Source organism: Falco naumanni, chromosome Z, assembly GCF_017639655.2.
Source record: "Falco naumanni isolate bFalNau1 chromosome Z, bFalNau1.pat, whole genome shotgun sequence".
Lineage (NCBI taxonomy): Eukaryota > Metazoa > Chordata > Aves > Falconiformes > Falconidae > Falco > Falco naumanni.
Window position 1 is genome coordinate 30,454,696 of NC_054080.1, and position 19,605 is coordinate 30,474,300.

At 41.2% G+C, this 19,605-nt stretch overlaps 1 protein-coding gene across 3 annotated transcripts in view; it reads left to right on the forward strand.

The window, feature by feature from the left end:
- RNF38 (ring finger protein 38) overlaps positions 1-19,605 on the forward strand; it is a 112,397-nt gene that overhangs the window by 72,142 nt on the left and 20,650 nt on the right. For all 3 annotated transcript variants that reach the window (XM_040580191.1, XM_040580193.1, XM_040580194.1), the window contains 3 exons: positions 10,009-10,202; positions 15,160-15,373; positions 17,757-17,924. In XM_040580191.1, coding sequence (XP_040436125.1) covers positions 10,009-10,202; positions 15,160-15,373; positions 17,757-17,924 — 576 coding nt within the window. The remainder of the gene's footprint in view (positions 1-10,008; positions 10,203-15,159; positions 15,374-17,756; positions 17,925-19,605) is intronic.

Here is a 19,605-nt window from a genome sequence, read left to right on the forward strand (position 1 = left end):
AGCAGTTTAGGCTTAGCTGTCTTTTAATGTTTTTTGTATACCCTAATCACATGGTTAAATGAAGATGTCCTTTCAAAGAAAGGAACTGATACAGAGAAACTGTGGAAACGTCTGTCAGCCTGATGCTGAATAAACAACAAATTAAATATTCAGATATGTTTTGATCATAAGTAAAATGAGAAGATATATTTGGTAGAATATGTTCTGTGTTGTTGGTATGCAGTCTGCTGTTGCGGGCCTTGGGTCTTTTGCAGAAATACTTCACGTGAAGGAGTCATCATCAGTTCTGGTTGCTGAAGAGCAACATTGACTGCTGTGCTCACCATCAGTAAATACTCAATTTATCCTATTAACCATGACTGAATTATGAATAGCCCAGAAAGTTTATTAATGAGTTTTCTTGATAGTTTGTTAGATACAGAAACAGTTTAATTGATACATGCCATCAAGCTTTGAAACACAAAAAAAATTAGACTTGTATCCTCTCTATTGTGTTCCTTTTACTAAATACTATGCAAATTTTTGCTGTTTACTATCAGAAGGGCTCTTTAATTCACATAAATTATTAAGAATCCCAATATATGTAAACCTGCTACATCAAATTTTTACTGGCAACCGGACATTGTTGTTATTGGTTGGTTTCCGTTTTAAGATGGAGTTACTAGAGGTTTTTCTTAGTGTGGTGATATTTCAAAAACAAGTGGGAGGAAGCATTGTAGGCTTCCTTTCAGAATGATGTGCCTTGCTCTAAGGGCTCTTCTGTCACTGGGAATTGAAATACAGAGTATTTTCTCCTTACTCCCACAGAAGACTTTTCTTCCGAACTGCTTTTCTTTTGTGCATTTTGCTATAGCCATAGCAACAGTTAGTGTCATGGTTAGTGTTTCTTCATCTCTTATTTGTGGGATTTTCATCCCAAGTACTAGTTACATACTGATTTTATTAATTCTTGACAGTGTCTTCTAAGTCCCGAGGGAATTGGTATCCCATTTTTAAATACTGAGGTGTATCTGGTGTTCAGAGGGGAAGCGACAGTGATACTTCGTGTCTCAAGGGGTAGTAGCTCTTGGTGTTGTACCCCAAAGTACTATTTTGAGTTGCACTTAACTGCTTTCACAGGAGGATGCTTCTAAAAGCCTAGTGTTCAGCACAGAGTGAAAATCAGTTACTCATTTCCTTTATGCTCTTGCAGACTCACAGAATGACTGAGTTTGGAAGGGGCCTCTGGAAGTCATCTGGTCCAACCCCCCTGCTCAAGCAGGGCCACCTAAAGCCGGTTGCCCAGGACCATGTCCAGTCAGCTTTTGAGATCTCCAAGGATGGAGACTCTGCCACTTCTCTGGGCAACCTGTGCCAGTGCTTAGTCACCCCTACAGAGTAAAGAAGTGTTTCTTCATGTTCACATGGAGCCTCCTGTGTTTTATTTTGTGCGCACTGCCTCTTGTCCTTTCACTGGTCACCACTGAAAAGAGCCTGGCTCTGTCCTCTTTGCACCCTCCCTTCAGATATTTGTATGCATTGATGAGATTCCCCAAGCTGAAAGTCTCTGGGCCTTTCCTCACAGCAGAGATGCTTTAGTTGCTTAATCATCTTTGTGGCCCTTTGTTGGACTCTCTCCAGTATGCCCATGTGCTGGGGAGCCCAGAACTGGACATAGTACTCCAGGTGCTGTGTCTTGGGACTTGTAGACCTACTCCAAGAATTGGCTTATTATGGCCTTCCTTTCATCCACCTGATTTGTTTGAGCCAGCTTTTGGATTTGGGAAGGACTGTATTTCTTCACAAATCTTTCATTAGACCAAATACAGGTTACCTTAGTGTTTCTCCATCAGGAAGTTGTCCTGTATATGTCCAGCCAGCCACACTTCCAAGTTGTCTCTTGGTCACAGCTCTGAAACAAAAGCTTGACTAGAAAGAAATGGCTCTGAATATTAATGGTAGTGATGTTTTTCAGTAAAATCTGAACAGGACTTGAAGAAAATATCTGATGCATTGTTCAAAGCAGTGGTCTTGAATGTTTACATGTAAGAGTTTGTGTTTGGTGCCTGGAGGATGCAGGGTGTGGACAGCAATATTAGAATTTTTATTTTCTCTTTATCCAGTTTACCTGCACTTTACCACAGTGTTGTACCAGATTGTGCTCATTATCAACAGCCATAAAATTTTCCAGTTCTTACCAGAGAAGTCTTCATGTCTGTTCCAGATGTTCTCTTACTCATGAGAAAAGGTAAAATGGTGATTTGAATAGTGGTGTGTAGAAGCAGAGGTTCTGAATCCCACTTAACACTGTGGAGTTTGAGCAGGCATTGTTCTCTGCTCGATCTGAACTGGCACATGGCAGGATGAGAAAGACCACTACATTAACCAATGTGACTAAGCCAGCAAAATTCTTTGGGCAAACCCAGTTACACTGGCAAAAAGTTCTTATTGCTGATGTTTATTCTGTCAGCTGAAGGTATTTTAAAGACCTTTTGCCAGTAAAATCTGTGTCATCACAGTATGATTCTGCTGGCAGATCTTTGTACACAGACAAGTCCTTTGTCGTGTCTGCCCTGTGCCCAACTGGATAATCTTTGTTCATTATGTCTTGTAAAAAGCACAGCAATTAGGCTTGGAAATGGTCCATCTTTCCATAAAATCTGTAACTTTCTTGCCGCTTGTGGCACAAGGCTCTTAATTTATTGCACATACTTGCTTCTTTTTAGTAGCTCCTTTCTAGATTTATTTAGAGCTACAATTTTAAGAGTATGTTCAAAGGAAACATCACGCTTTATGTATAAATCCCAAGAACTTGTTATGTGTTGGCTTACAAGTTCATAAGATCACACTTTTTTTCCTCCTGTTCCTTCTTTCCCTACTGTTATGCAAAAAGTAGGTGTGGGTCCCTGAGGGGTGAGGAACAACGGTTGGCAGGTGAAAGCTTTGGCTTTAAGGAAAAGCCTGGCAATACCACAGTGGGAACCCTGGGACACCACTGCTGATCAGATGGGGACCCAACGCAGTGGAGCCCTGCTCCAGGAGTTAAGCTCAAGGAAAGCATCGCAGGGGTGGATACTAAAAGTGGTGCACATTAACATGTGCTGTGCCCTGTTTTGCCCAGTGGGTTCACTGATGCTGTGCAGGTGCTGTTGTCCAAATTCTGAGATCCACAGTGGGCCACTATCATTGGGGCCTCTGCAAAAGTATATACAGATGGGGGAGAATGAACTACCCTGGTTTACTGTGAGTCTTGCACCCTACACCCATCCTTTTAATTTTGCTTAAATTTTACAGTTTAGGGCAAAGGGTGAGTGGCTTTGGTTTTTTTTTTTCCATATTTTCCTTAGTTTTTACAGTTTTCAGAGGTTGTCTTCATCTCACTCTTCCTTGACTGTAGAATCTGACAGGAATCCTTAACATTTTCTGTGTATCATTAGTGGAAGAGTTGTGTGATTTTTGTGAGGGTCCATGAGAGAACATCATGTCTTGTAAGCTTGAGTGTGTCTGGTCAAGGATGTTTTCAGTGCCAAAAGGGGATAATAAGAAAAGGATGAATAAATAGGAGCATTCTGAGACACAAACCTGACCAACGAAAACTAAGGGAGGCAGTAACAAGGACCAAACCAGTTCAGTCACTGATTGATGGTGTTATGTCAAATGTGGGAATGTTTATTTCAGTGAGAGTCTTTGATCAGAGACCTTGTCAAATGGGATTATAAAGGAAAGGGGGAAGGCATAAACAAAATACAGAGAGACACAAACCTGCCAGATTATTAATAGAGACAAAGACAAGAAACAAACCTGGCCAATCACTGGAAAACTATGTGCAAACAAGGACTTTGTGATTGATCAGGATGCAAACCTGAGGATCCAGGAAGCTGGAGGGAGTCAGTGGGACTATGCCAGCTGAGGAGGCAATGTGGAGGGGAAGGGAGTTGGGGAGAAACAAAATGGGGCCAGACAGAAAAGGGGCGAGTCATGTAAACTCTGGCCAGTCTTTACACTTGTCTGAGCCCCGTGACTGATCACTGCAGTCTGTCCTATATTGTTAGAGCTTTTCTTAACTATATCTCTGTGTCATCTCTCTTTCTATTCCATGTGTGTGAGTACTGCAGGGACTAAGTGAGACCAACTTGAGAGGGAACTAGGCCAGTAACTGGAGTCTTGCTGAAGTTCCAGCAGGGGAAGTGAGCAGAGGGTCTCAGTGTCAGGAGCTGGCGGGGCTGAAGCTCTCTAGGTTGTCTTGTAGATTTCCTACAGACTTTATATCCATAGTGCCAGCTACTGGTGGAACTGGTGTGAGCGGACTGGGTGCCAGCTACTGGAGTCAGATATGGGCATCCCTGGTCTATATCAGTTGCTGGAGCAGGTGGGGTCTAAGTACCAGCTGCTGGGTTAGGTGAGTATCTAGGATGCTGGCCCCTGGGGCAGGAGCAGTGTGTGTCCCCAGTGCCAGCTACTAGGGGGACCAGCGTGTCTGAGGGTCTCGGTGGCAGGGAGCAGCAGGACTGTGGGTCACAGCCTGTGTGCCTGGTGCTGACTGCTGGTGGGGAGTGTCTGTATCTTCCAAATCTGTGCACAGGTATGTGTGGTTTTGTATTAGCTGGCCATCTTCAAGCTGGACCAGTTTGCGAGCAGGGGACCTTGGGACCAGACTAGGATGTCAGGCAGATGAAGGCCTGTGCTGGTGTTTTGGGGGGATCTGTGAGTATGGGATGCCTGTGGGACAAGTGTGTGAGTGCTGTGTGTCTACAGTGAGCATCAAGATGGACCAGCTTGGTGAGTCAGGGACTCATGGGGCAGGTAAGGGAGCCTGGGACCAGGGCAGGGTTGCCAGGTGGGCGAAGGGGCCATGATGATACTTGGGATATCTACAGATGTGCATATGCTTGTGAACCTGGAGAGTGCCGTGTATGCGCGGCACTAGTGACCTTCTGTCTTTGCCAGCCCATGAAGAGGGGACTTGGCTGCTGGTGCTTGTGTTTATATGTGGTCCTGTATGTGGATGCTGTTGAAGGCAGCACCTTCTCTGTGGCAGCGCATGTGACCAGCCATGTCAGTGCCTCTGTGTGCTATGTCTCTGGGATATATGCTCAGTTTTACTACTGGTTGAACCTGCAAACAGGAAAGGAGCAGCTGTGATCCTCAGCCTGGGGTAGAGACACCACCACCCCAGTCCCTGGGCACACTGGACTGGGCAGGAGGAATTCCTGGTTCCAGAGGAAGTGCCTGCTCCTCACGTAACATCCCTTAAGTTTATTTTCCTTGCTGTTCAAAAAGGAGGTCTCCTTCTTTTCGTTGCTTTGGCATCTGATGTTTATATTCACAGTCTTCAGTACACAGGGGATCAAGAGCTCTGTCACCATGGTGAAAAATCATGAGATGTGTTAGCATAGTGATGACTTGTCAATGCGCTGAAACAGCAAGTAGTATAATTAACTAGCCTTGTTACTCATTTTTAACTACAAGTACCTTTCTTCAGAGTACTTCCTTAGTTAAGCTAAAGATAGATAAAGGTCAAACCATATTTCTCACACAGTTAATACATATGTGGAAGAAAACACTATTTTTGGAGTGGACAGGGGAAACAATGCACTTGAGGGGACTGATAATTTTGGTATTAATCAGGCTGATGGTTTAGCTCTCGAAATTGCATTCTAGGCAGTGTTTCTGTGAAAATGTTTTAACCAAAATTTGCTTGCAGTTCTAGATAGCTGGCTTTTGTAAATGGTTGGTAGGCTACCAGCAAGCACTGGGGAAAACAGAACTAAGATCAATATATCTTTCTAAAGTAATCTACTTTGTCTTTGGTGCCTGACAGCACATAGAGAAAGATGGTGTAATTGATGTTTCATCGTTTGTGGCCTGTGTTGTCCTTTCTTCATTGCTATCTGATTTGCTATCAGATTAGTCCTAACTTTTTCACACATTAAAGGTGGATGAAATGCAATTGTAGGTAGGTAAGAACACTCTTCTAGTAAGTACCCCAGTCACACACAGAAGTAGAGAGGTTAAACACTTATTTCCTTGTTCATAATAATAATTATTAGTTACATTTTATCATTAAAATAAAAATGGAAAAGTAGAGAATGTTTTGATGTAGTTTTCTGCTTTCTCTTTCTACTCCACTTGTTTGGAAGGTTACAGTTCTTGTTCAATACTGTCTCCTGGTTTCAGCTGGGACAGAGTTAATTTGCTTCTTAGCAGCTGATGCAGTGCTGTGTGGATTTGGTGTGAGAGCAATGCTGACAGCACTGATGGTTTTAGTTATTGCTGGGTGGTGTTTATACTCAGTCAAGGACTTTTCAATTTCTCAGGCCCTGCCAGTGAGAGGGCTGGAGGGGCACGGGAAATTGGAGGGGACACGGGACAGCTGACCTGAACTAGCCAAAGAGATACTCCATACCATGGGACATCGTGATGAGTATATAAACGGGAGGAGTTAGTTGGGGGTGACTGATGGCTGCTCAGGGACTGGCTGAGCATCAGTCAGCAGCTGGTGAGCAGTGGTATTGTGCGTCGCTTGGCTTTTATTCCTTTCCCTTTGGATTCTGTTCCTCTCCCCCTTCTCCCTCCTTCTCATTAAAATTGTTACATTATGATTTTATTTTATCTCAACCCTCAAGTTTTACCTTTTTGCCCACTCTCCTCTGCAGTCCTTGGAGGGGGGTGCAGTGAGCGAGAGGCTATGTGGTCCGTACCTGCCACTGGGGTTAGAGCAAGGGTCCTCACACTGTTTAACCAGGGCCCGGCGCGGATGCAGTGGCAGGCAGCCATCTGCGGCTGCTTGGTTTCCCCCCCAAGCCCTGGCAGGGGGGTTCGGGGGGGTCTGTAAATACCGGGGGCCGGATTGAGGACCCTGGGGGGCCGTACCCAGCCCGCGGGCCGTAGTAAGAGGGCCCCTGGGTTAAACCGTGGCATACTGCCAAGGCATAATACCAGTAAGCTAGCACTGATTTTTTTTTCAAAGATCTTTTTGTATGAGGTGGTGCATGTCTGTCTCAGGTTGGTTTTATACTTCTTTTCCTTTGTGTCTTCCAAATAAATGGCTTTGTTACAAAGGTTGCTTCCTCAAAAAATTTCCACAGTTGTTATTCACAACTTTTTAATGTAGAAAAATCCGTGGGAAGCATTGTACACTTACTTTTCTCAGGGCTGATATAGGTAATTGATAAAAACAGTCCATTACATCACTCGACATGTACCTGTGCAGCCTGTGACATGCTTCAAGGCCTGAGTTAATGAAAGCGGAAGTTTGAGGTAATTGGTTACTAGTAGTGGATGTGGCTATGAAAATACCTGGGTAGGTGGTAATTGTTACAGTTTGTTGCATTGTTTACAGCATATTACTGAGGTAATAGTCCACGAAAATGTTCTGTGTGCACTGCTTCTGAGTGATACTTTATGTAAGATTTTGGGAAGAACAGAATATTACATGTTTACTGAAGTGCAGTTGTGGGATGTTTGTGCATTTACTTTATCTGTTGATTTTACCATTGATTTCTAAGAAGAGGTAAAAAAGCAATCAGCGTGTTTTGGGTTTTGGTAGCTTAAAAGTTACTTGGAAATCCTAGACAAACACAGAAAATCCTCTTAGTCTGTGAGCTAACTTTTATGCAGAGGACTTTAACAGGAGGATTAATGTACAATAATTCTGTGGAAATACACTGCTGTCCTTCTTGCAGCAGAAATAAAACATGTTTGGAAACATGACTCCAGTGTTCTTTGCAGTTTAATTTCTACTGCTGCTTCTCTGATACACAAACTACAGCAAAGTCCAATGCTCTGTCTCTTTAATACCCATCCTGGATTAGTTTATAGTTGCATGTACATTTTTTTCATTAATCAGTGAGCAAGCATTTATTACAGTGTGTAACAGTTGAGTTTTGTGTAACTTTTCCTTAGTGGGAATAACCACTTCTCTTCCCCCTTCACCAGGTACTAACCTTTTGTCAGAATAGAAATATATTTTTTTAGACATTGGCGAGCTTCCATTGGAGCTAGTTGATGGGTTCATAAAGTTTTGCGAGGGGCAGACTGGTGGAGAGATGACATCTTTCATATTTCTTGATTGTTGAGAGTAACGACAGATTAGATGAATGGGGAAAAAAACACATTGCCCAGGACGTGCTGTGGTGCAAAGACACCTGATGACAAAGAATCGCAATCACACTGCACAGTGCATTTCCAAGAGCAACAGGTTAGTTAAATACAGCTCTGAACTGAACTGGCCAGGAAACTCTACCTCGCAATGCCACACATAAGTTAAACTTCTGCCTCTGCCTCTTTTTGGGGGTGAGATGGAAGAAGACAGTAACGCTTACAAGACCATTGGGGCCTCAATGACTCCACCCAGTGACTTTTTTGTTCATGACTGTAATCATTACTAGTGACTGCTTCAGATAAGCTGTAGTAGGGGAAAACTGCAGGTTGTGTTGAAAGTATTTGAAAGATGGGGCTGAGAAGTACTGAAATTTAGTAAAAATGGCCAGAAGACAGAGGAAAAAAAACTTTTTTCTCTTTAATCCCTGGAAAAAACTTTTAGGTGTTAAAAAAGGACATGCTTACACTGGAAAGAACATAGGAGGGCAAGCTAAGTGTCAATGGTAACCTTCCGAGAAGCAACTGATAGTGTTCAGAGAATGGTAGGCCCCTATAAAGCAAAGAACGAGAAATGGTCCATAGTCTAGTCTACAGGTAAATCTGAAGTAAGACCTCTAATGCGTCTGTGGATTACCATGCTCTGAGAGGGGTAGTTCAGGCATACAAAGCCATTGCAGACAAGTTCAGTTTTCTTTGCATGAGCCATTTGCAATTAATCGCAAATTTGGGGTCATTTTGGTTAATTGAAATAATGCTGTGGTGGACTGAAATGGAAGTGGTGCGGCGAGTGGACAAGCAGCAAAACATTACAATTTGGCTTGCACCAGGAGTGTTCAGCCAGAGAAATCTATGTGGTTGTTGGACTTAAGGATGGATGCAGTATGGTAGTTCATGTGTTACTTTTAGGGTTTTCTATGTTCAGTTGGTGAGCTCTGGAGTAGAAGTTGTATTTTTCTGTATTTTCCGTTGTGACGCTGGTTAACAGCCTGACATGTTACAAATTTGACAGAACAGTGGGGTGAAGAGGAGGGATGTTTATTGCATTTGCTGCTGCTGGGTTCAGAGACATCTGTGGGAACTTTTGAGAAGAATGACAGCTCTGTGTAGTGGTTCAATAGCATGGACACCAATGAAGAGGAGAGGTAGTTGTGTTCAGAACCAACCAGGAGAACATTACTCGGAGGTGATTTGCCTTCATATCACTAGCACGGAAAACTTTAGGCACTAATGTAGGCCCTGAAGAATTTTAGTGAAATGCACAGACTTAACCAAAGATTGGTGATTAGGTTTTTTTCAGGTTATGTGGCTTTTCAGTGGCTGTCACTGTACAAATTAAGTAGAAAAACGAAGCACCTTTGTTCTGAGCTGGCAGAATTAAAACAGGCTACAGTACAGAGCAAATATCTGATTAGCTATGTAAGTACAGACCTGATAGGACAGGGGCTCAGTGCAGAGCGCAGCCTCTGTATGACATCTTACTGACAAGTACAGTGTTCATTGTTGTCTAAGCAAGACTGCTTAGACATCTTTTCCTGCCTCTGTAGCCTGTAAATGCTAGGGTGGTAGGGGTATAAAATAGGTTACGCCTTACTTTCTCCATGTTACTTTTGTTTCTTGGTGTTGCATGGATGTTAGACTCTTTATCTTCTAATGCTGTTAAAATATAATTTAGCAGTAATTATTTTAGGGTTTAGGAAGACATTACAAATCTGTATCGTAAAGATAGTAAGTAGACAACTACTTGCAGATTGTTCAATTTCATGATGTTTTAGTGCAGTCTTCAATAAGTCACTCCTAATGCTAGCTGCAAAGCAATGCTGAAGTATGGATTGTAATTCACTCATTTGGAGGTGGGTTTTGTTTTTGTTCTGTTTTGTTTGTCGGTTGTTTTTTTTTTTTGTTTTGTTTTGTTTTGCACTGGCGTAGAGTGAAGACAGTCCTAGTCCCAAGCGACAACGCCTTTCCCATTCAGTCTTTGACTATACAGCAGCATCACCAGCCCCATCGCCACCAATGCGACCATGGGAGATGACATCAAATAGGCAGCCTCCTCTGGCTCGGCCCAACCAACACCACTTCTCAGGGGAAAGATGCAACACACCTGCACGAAACAGGAGGAGGTAAGCAAGCTGTGTAGATTGGGGAACAATTTCTTCTTCCTAATTTCAGCTCGAGGGAGATGCATTTCAGGCAGAGCTGACTAGATCATGCATGATGAACATATTAACATTTCCTTTGAGCTGTAAGTTGTTACAGTTGTAACTGAAAAGTTACTTGAAGTAATTCAGGTTGGTGCATCATTCCATAATTTGTGTGAATCATTATGTGGGGAAAGAAGTGTTCATTAACATTTTTTATTATGAACCTCATTCTCTTTCAGTCTGTGCTGGAGCAATAAGCATTTAGAAAAATGCAGGGAAAAAATCTTTCTCATCAGTGTACTTTTAAAGATATTGAGAGTTACTGATGTAATACCATAATTTTCACTGCAGTCACTATTATTTTCTTACATAAAAACATCTAAAATAAAGATGAGGGGATACTGGCTGGGGAGAGTGAAGAGGCTGGCATAGTGTCAAATGGTTGCTGAGGTAGCAAATCACATGTAACAGGAGTTACATTTTCATGTTAATTTTAGCTTGTGGCTCATTAACTTTTAAAAGCAGAGATTTTGGAAGAAGTTCCAATGGTCGTGGAAGAATAGAGATTGGGATGGCCAGGTTGAATTTGTGCCTGAATGGATGATAGTATAGAAAAGCACAAAACCACAGAGTTCTTTACTGTTGTAGTTAAACTAATTATCCAAAAGACAAGCTTTCATTGCCTCGCATTCTGCCTCAAAAATGCTGGATCGTCTACTGCATTGAGAAATATTGTGGCTTCATTTGTTTGTACTAAATTGAAATGTCTGTGATTTTTCATGAATATAGAAAATTAGACTTAAGAAATACACAACTGTTTTTCCTCTGATTTCACAAATCAAATTTGTCAACCATGATCAGTCAGGGGTAGTTTTGAGGCAAGAGTCTTTAAAACATGCTGGTTTTGTATCTTTTCTTCAAGTCCATGAATCTGAAAGCTTTCAGTCAGTGGCATTCAAAATGCACAGCTCTCAAAACAGCTTGTCAAACTTAGGAAAGATGTTGAATTGTGGACTTGCAGTGTTATTATTGTGAAGACAGAAGATTAAGCTTTCTGTACAATTTCATACAGGGGTGCTCAACAGAGGCATTTGGTCTACAAAGTGGGTTTTTGCCTTAAAATGATCTGAACGGGGATGCCTAGAATATGCTGCATTTGGCCATTATTTTTTGTTGTCCAGCCAAGCTACACAGATTTCTTTCCAATTTTCATTAACATCTCCCGCAGTGTAAGTAGAGTGCTTGACAAGCTAAGTGCCAGACAGCTGAATCTAGACAGTTTGGATATGCTGTGGGATGAAGGAGAAGAATGGGATGTGTGGGAGATGAATGTGCCTGGGTCAGGTGTCTGACTTTCAGATGCAGTCGGGTATTACTGAGGTAGTGGCCTGTGGCTTGCAAGTAAACTGTGCTGCAAATGGAGAGACACACCAGTGCAGAGCCATCTTCAGTCTGACAGGAGTTGCTGGGTGGGATGCAGCAATTGTGAACTCAAAGCATTACTCTTTCTAGGGCCACCTCACCTGCTCTTCTGTAGTAACAAATGCTTTTGCTCTAATCAAGAGACATTTGAATGTGTCAGTACTTTGTTTCCCTGAACTTGAGTTGGCGTTATTTTAGCTTGGGTGCCCTGTTGTGTTTGAGCTGGCTCTAGGGCAATTCCAGAATACTACCACACACAATTTCCTCTCCTAGAGCAGAATCATTAGGGAAAACAACATGTCTCTTACTTTGCAGCAGTCTTTGCGTCTTTTGAATGCTCTGGAGCTGTATCAGAACTAATAACCACTGTCATGGATCAATGTTTGTTTCCTTAAGATCAGTGTGACTGCATCTGTTCTTAATGCTCCAGATGCAGTTACACGTGTGCTTTTGAAGCCAGTTTCTGGTTTTGCCTGCGCCGTTTTCTCTCTTCCCTTCAGAGAGTGGTCTCAGAGTTAATGGGGTTTTCAGGTGATGATAAGATGAAAGGTGCATTCCAGTTGCAAATGGTCATTCAGCTCAAGGGAACAGACTAGGGCATGTGTAAACAAAACCTCTGAAGTGTGTGTAGTGCAGACATCACGCTCTTACCCAATATCATTGGCATTACCTCTTTTGTCCTACCAGTTCACTCCTGTTGGTCAGCACAGGCTGTGCTGGTTTTTTATTGTCTAGATTTTTTCCATTATCTGATTTACTATTTAGACCTTACCTCTCTCTATCAGCGATTTTGTACTGGGCCTAGCACAGCCGCGCCCTAATTCATTGTGGGCTTTTTTGTATTTCTTCTAAGCAAATAAATAACTGTGTTTAGAAAGGTAGCCTTCTGGTATTACGAATTTGCAGAAAGATGTTATTTTTATCCAGCTACTTATAGTACGGATAAACTGTGTAAAAGCATGTTGCATGCCTATATGAAACAGAGAAGGCCATTCCAATTTATCTTTACTGGTCATTGTGAAATGGCAGACCTGTACCATTGCTGTGCCTCACCTTTCATCTGTGCTTTCTTTCCTTGTTGTCCTGAATGTAAATCTGAACTAACGGGACTTCAGAACGTACTACTGCAAAGAAATCCCCCATGTCAGAAAATACTAAGATCTGCAAATACTACCTCTGCAGTTACGGATACCTTTTGATGGCTATTATTACCTGAGGGCAGGAATTGCTGCAGTTTACTTTCATCCTGTTCCTTTGTTTTAACTGGACATTTACCATGCTTATATTGTGCATGTAGAACCTGAGGAGTGTAAAGACTTCAAGCAGAAGTTCATTACTGATGGACCCATGTCTTGACAATTCTTCTGAAGAAATTTACAATAATTTGGGAAGCTTGTTGAGCTATGTACGTGGATGCTCTGAATGTTGCTGAATTGAAAAGTGTAATTTCTATATAACTCTACTTAGGAAAAAGATCCAGTTTTGCTTTTTCCAAAGAACTCCATTCATTAAAAAAACACACTCCAGAAGTTTTGCCAGCTTTTTCTGGCTGTGCGTTCTCATAATTCTGAGTTCATAGGAAAGTAGATCCAGACCTTTTAACAAAGACAGGGGTAAGAGTAGTTGTATGCAAAGCTACCTTGTATAAGTGCTGGTTGCAGCTAGAGAATTCCTGTTCTTCGCTTTCCAAAGTATTGGCGCTGTCTTATGTAATCTTGCTCTACTCCTGCAACTTTTCCAAACAGAAATTCTCCCATAAACATTTTGTGTTGAAGTTTTCAGAGCATTTCTGTTTCATAGCAGGAAACTGCAACTTTAAAGCAACCTTAGTACTCCAAAAATCAGAACACCTTTTGCATTAATAGGTCTGTGGTTAGATAAAACTTGTATATATGATTTCTAATGTGAATTTAACAAGTGTATCATACTAGTAATACAGAGATGAGGAGTGCAACAAAAGCTCTGGGAAAGGAGACCGATATTAAGACAAATACATTAGTAATTTAAGATTCTCAGTGCTTAGAAGAAAATACAGCTTGTACGTTCTAATGTGGTAGCTTGTAACGATAAAGAAGGCTATGCATTTTTTTTGGTTAGTTGGTTGTGGGTTGTTTAAGAATGCTGTGTTAGTCTGGTGTTATGCCTTCTGTCTGACCTGTTGTGAATTAGCATTTGTTTCAGTTTGTTTTTTCATTATTGCCTAAGAAGGGCAATAATGGCATAACATCCCTGTGAACTAGGGTAGAAAAATGGTGGCTTATGACATTATATCATATACTCACAGTAGTATCTGAAGAGCTGGCAGTATGTTCTCCCTTGCCCTGAGTATGTCCGCTTCACACAGCACAAAAGCTGGATGTAACTTGAGGAATATCTGGGATTTGCCAACAGGTTTCAGGTTTATTTGATTTTTACTTGGTAATAGCAATGGGAATAGTGAGAGCAAAGAATGTTCTCTTCCATGCACTGTCGGAGAGGATGTGTTCGAATGGTCACAGACCCTTCTTGTCTCTTCTCTGCAGTTTGGTTCTGTCAGCCTGTTCCGTAAGTGGGATTTCGCCATGTAGCTTTGCTGTTGCCTGTGGGATCTGTAATTTACGTGTTTTGGAGATTGGAAGGCATGTATTGAAAGTACTGGGGGATGTTTTTTGTGCTTTCAATTGTTTCCCTTTCTAAATAAATGAGAGGTGGCTTAATCAAAACTTAGAACTGTGAGTTTATTATTTGTGTGGGCATAATTTTCTGAGTGCTGAATGTGAGCTGCTGGTCTCTGATTTACAGAAGTCTCAGCTCAAGATAGTAGCAGATCTGCTCAGAACATACACACATGTAAGAGTACATGATCAGATCCTGCGCCTGTAGGTCAGTTGCTCAGAAGTGGATGCTCTGGTCTAAATCACTCTGCACAACAGTTCTCCATTCTGAAAAAGGAAGATGACTACAGTCACAATTTCCTGGGATCTGCTGGAGATAATTTGATGAAGCACTCGGTTGTGTAGTGAACCTGAGAGCACTGAAAAATTCATTTGATTCTTCGGAGGAGTCTACTGCTTTGTCTGCCTTCACTTAGTGAGCAACAACCATTCTGTGGCCAGATTGGAGCAAGGACCCTGGGGAAATCTGTGATCGTGTAATGAAGGATTTTTACTTAATGCTTTTTTCTTTACTTACAAGTGCACAGAAATCTCTTGAAGTTTGCTATTTTGACTTCTGAGCGCTTGTCTTGGCAATCCAAGTGCTATTTTTTTAACAGATTAGTATTTACATAAGAGTTCTTTGCCCAGTTTTTTTACAGCATTAAGCTATGCTCTGTTAAGTTCTTCTGTGCTGAAAAAGGTGTCATTTGAAGGCTTTTAGCCGTTCTGTCAGTAACAAGTTTTCCAATCTAATAAACCTGTTCTTGTAAAATTTGCCAGTGTAAAATATTTCTTGATACTTGATTCTCTTGTGGTTTTAGTTATTAAGAAGGATTTGTGTCATTTGTATAATCTCTAATTTTTTAATGCGTTTCCAGTCCTCCTGTTCGACGTCAGAGAACAAGGAGAGATCGTTTGTCTAGACATAATTCCATTAACCAGGATGAAAACTATCACCATCTCTCCTATGGACAGCAGCAAGCAATAGAAGAGCCCCGAGCCTTCCGCCCACCAAATGTATCTCCTCGTATGTTGCACCCAGCTGCTCACCCACCACAGCAGAATGCAGTGATGGTTGACATTCATGATCAGGTAAGAGTAAATTTTAAAGTAGAAACAGAAGGGTGTTGAAGATGTCTGGTTTGGGTTTGGGTTTTTTTTCCCCAAATGTTAAAGATCCCTCTCCTCCCCAGATTAGTTGGCAATGAAAATCACTTAACACTAAATTCTGTTGGCCTTCTTACAAAGCGTTTTTTCTGTTTTATATTATTGGTGTATGGAGCACTGCATTAGGCAGTGAAAAAAACAAAAAGGAAGTCCATACTTTTAATAAAGAAGGTAGACATTTAACAATTTGTTGATGTCTGTGTTGACATAGTTCTGTAGGCCTTTAGTTCAAACCTCTGAAATGCAGGTTTTTTGCTTCTGAAGTTAATGTAATATGATAAAGATGTGATATGATAATTAAGACTGTATTTGATTTCATGTGAAATACTTCTCCTTAGCTTAGGAGTTAAACAGTTAAAATACATTTTTTAGAAGCATAATTGACAATGCCTGTAATAGGTTGCCTGCATGATAGCAGAACTCATGATAGTACTGTCTGGATAGCACAGCCACCCAAGCACAATCAACTCCTCCTTAAATGACATGGAAAAAATGTGGTATGTGGTTGGTCCAGAAAGTAGGTAATTCTTTTCTGTGTCAGGAGTTGGTATAGAATTCTGCAACTGAGGACCTGTGAAAGAAGTTGTCCTATTGAGGTAACTTTTGTTGTTGTTACTGTTTGTTAAACAAACAGGCTGCAGCAGAAGTATATTAGTTGCTATGTAGTGATTAACTGGGAAATAGAACAGGTTATCTAGATGTCCACTTACCAGACTGCATATGCATAGAATGCAACTCTTAACATCCCTGCTTAAAAACTGGTTTGTGTTCAATGCAGCTGATACCACTGGTGTGTTGTATTATGCATGCAGAGCAGTTTTCAGTAGAGAAGTATTTGCATTTGGGAGCAAGTGCAAGCAAGGGCAGAAGCTAATGCCATTCCAGCCATCTCACAGCCTTGCATTTTGTTGAACAATTTTACTGCTGCAGTATCTCAAAAATTCAAATTGTGCTTTTGCTTTTTGTTGAAAGATTACATTGTGGTGAGCCTGGATAAACAGTTGTTCATCCCACTGCCTCTGATTTCCAAGCACCATCTGTGATCAGATGTCCGTGTGTCCACATTAACTGAGGTCATGATCATGTTTTATACTTCAGGGACATAACCATTTTGAAAGGTCATTTTTTATTATTACTCTGAGCAGCAAACATTTCAAAATCACACCCAGCATTGCACTGTATGCCCAACTTTTGTACCTGAGCCAGAACTGGTCAAATTCATTGTCTTTCCTGGTTTCAGTCATTAGTGATACACAGGTGAGATTTCTAAGTTCTGTTCACTGATCTGTGTTCTGTTTTGGCCTCTGTGTCTGACTCTATGCTACCAGTTCAGCAGGTTAGCTGTCTTTACTCATCCTCGCCTTTCCTAATGAGCTGTCCTTACTTGTTCCATTTGAAGCAAGCAGGTTTCATTTTAGCCGATCATGAAGGAAGAGGAAGCTTCTTCAGAGTAATTACTTTTTATTAATCTGTGCTCCCTCACACTTAAGCCTTTTCGGTTTTATCAGAGCGTCAAAGATTTCTTGGTTATTTAAAAAACAAAAACAAAAAACCCACAACAAAACTCAAGTGGTTTGTAGGTCCAGAATACCTTTGGATCTTAGTTTGATGATTAAATTCTAGGGAATATCATTAGCTAGAATATTGGGTTATGTCAATATGTTTCCTAACACGTACATTGATACCTAGGTATCAGTGTATGTATTTAGGAAGATATGCTGCTTCATATTCATGTTTACTTTTCTTTTGGCAGTTTGCGGTTAGCTGTTCTGTTGTATCTAGGTTGGGAGACTTAGTTTGAGTGGTGGTCTGAGAGCGAATCAAGAGATTGGTCTCCTTGGAAGAAAGATCTACACAATTCTCATGTTTGTTAGAGATGCAAGTTTTTGAGTTATTATTGAACCAGTCTCTTCAGGGGAGATTCTTTAACTACTTGTAGATTAGCTTTTTTTGCGGGAGTTACTGCCTTCTTATTTTTTAAGAACTAGCCTGGGCTGGGGGGCGCGGGTGGCGGGCAGGCTTAATAGTCTGAGATGTTTCTGGGTAACTCTAAGGTGCCTTTGGAAGTTCTAACATTTAAAGCTGAGAGATCCCTCTTGGCTGTACACAGAAGGTGCTGATCAATAAGTAATACTCCATTGAAAAAAATATTTTAATTAACAGGAATTACAGGCATATGCCTCCTACACCTTATGTTGAATGTATTTTTTTCTATTATGTAGGTATAAGCTCTCTGTCTTACTCATTGTGCTGTACAACACTGAGAGTTTACAGTAGGTCATTAAATGTTACTTTTCTTTCACTGCAGATCCATCAGGGCACAGTTCCTGTCTCATACACAGTGACAACGGTGGCTCCACATGGGATACCACTTTGCACAGGCCAGCACATCCCAGCCTGCAGCACGCAGCAGGTCCCAGGGTGCTCAGTGGTTTTCAGTGGGCAGCACCTTCCAGTTTGCAGTGTGCCTCCCCCAGTAAGTGTGTCTCTAGTTACAGCAGCTTCAATATTAGACATAGGAATGGCACCTTGGAGCTTCAGTGTCTGTGTGACTTCATGTGGAAATAGCCTGTTTTCCCCCCGCCCCATGGTAAATTGCAGTGGCATAGCAGTGTAGGCTTTAGAGCTGGTAAGCATATGGTACTTTACTTACTGTCTTTATAGAGTGTGACTGTTCATGGTATAGAGTCCTGATGGTTTTCAATTCAAGCTAAACGCGAGTCCATGAACTGACTTCTTACCAGCAGCTGTTCTGCATACTTTCAAATAGTGTAAGAGGAAGGTTTCTAAGGCTTTTTATTGCAGCTCACCTAGAAAAAAACACTTACTTAGCAGAGACCTTGTTCAGGGCTTGGTTATATACAAAAAGGTCTGATATTCCAAAGTTAATTTTCAGGTTCTTACTAATTCTCAGAAGAAAGATCACCAAAAGCTGAGAAGGGTACTTCTGTCTCAAAATGTCATAAAATGTATCAAAATATTCTTTAATAATGATGTCTGTCTGTGCCTTTCTGAGAGTAAAATGAAGTGCCTTGACTGGCTAATTTGCCAGCTTTAAATTTGAAAAAAAAATAAACTGTTTTCTCAGAAATCTTTGTGTATCAGCTTGGAGATACCACTTTCCAGGTCATAACATTCAGATGCTACCATTCTGTGGAAATTTCATCATTAAGTGTTAACAGGCACCAGAGCTGAAGAATTGTACCCCAGGAAGTTTCAGCTGTACAGATCAAGGTTGCAGGACATGCTGGAAGAGTCACAGCTTTTTTCCTCCCACCTTTTTCTAGTATAGATCTGTAATATCATACATAAATACTATATGTGATGTCCAGTAACTGTTTATAATGTTGGTATAAACACTGGTCTTTCCCAGCACTGCATTTGTCTGCATTTGTAACTTTTTCTGTTGCGCATTCTGTGACCTGAGGGTATGTATGAGCAAACCTGTGACACTGAAATAAAATCCTAGATGTGGCCACATGTTTCTTCAAGCTGCTCATTGAAGAGTGAGGGTAATTTGCATTCGTCTTGTCCAGCTACCATTCATGCCCATGAGAGACGACAAGGTCTGCAGCATACTGCTGGCCAGTCTGGAGTATTTGTGGGCAGTATTTCCCTTTACCTTTCAGACTGGTGAAAATTGCTAGATGAGTCAGTGTGTATGCCTGAGGCAGGATAAGACACAACTTTTTTCTTCTATTTAGTGGTAGTGTTAGTGGAGCAAAGCACAGAGACTGGAAGAACACTTGCATAGTAAATTCAGCAATGCAAGAAAGGAACGTGTTGTAAAAAACAGCAACAGAAAAAAAGCTAAAACTATATCGGGACTTAGGGAAATCCAGACAGATACTAAGGATTTTATACTCTACTCTAAATAGGTATGTTATCTGTGCAATTCATAAAATGTTTTATAATTCAACAGTGTAGCTGACCTTTAAACATATACAGGAGTAGAGCTCTAACCAGGTTGTTTGGACTGAATGTACAGCAGTTAATCAACTGTGTTGAAAGATTGGATTCAATAAAAGTGAATATGAAGAATTAAGACTAAATTTATGTAATATCAGCAGGTAGGCTGTATGCTACCTCTGTTATGTCACAGATTTGAGGGATAATTTAAGTTAGGAGAGGGGTCTGGAGGTTCATCTGGTGGGTCA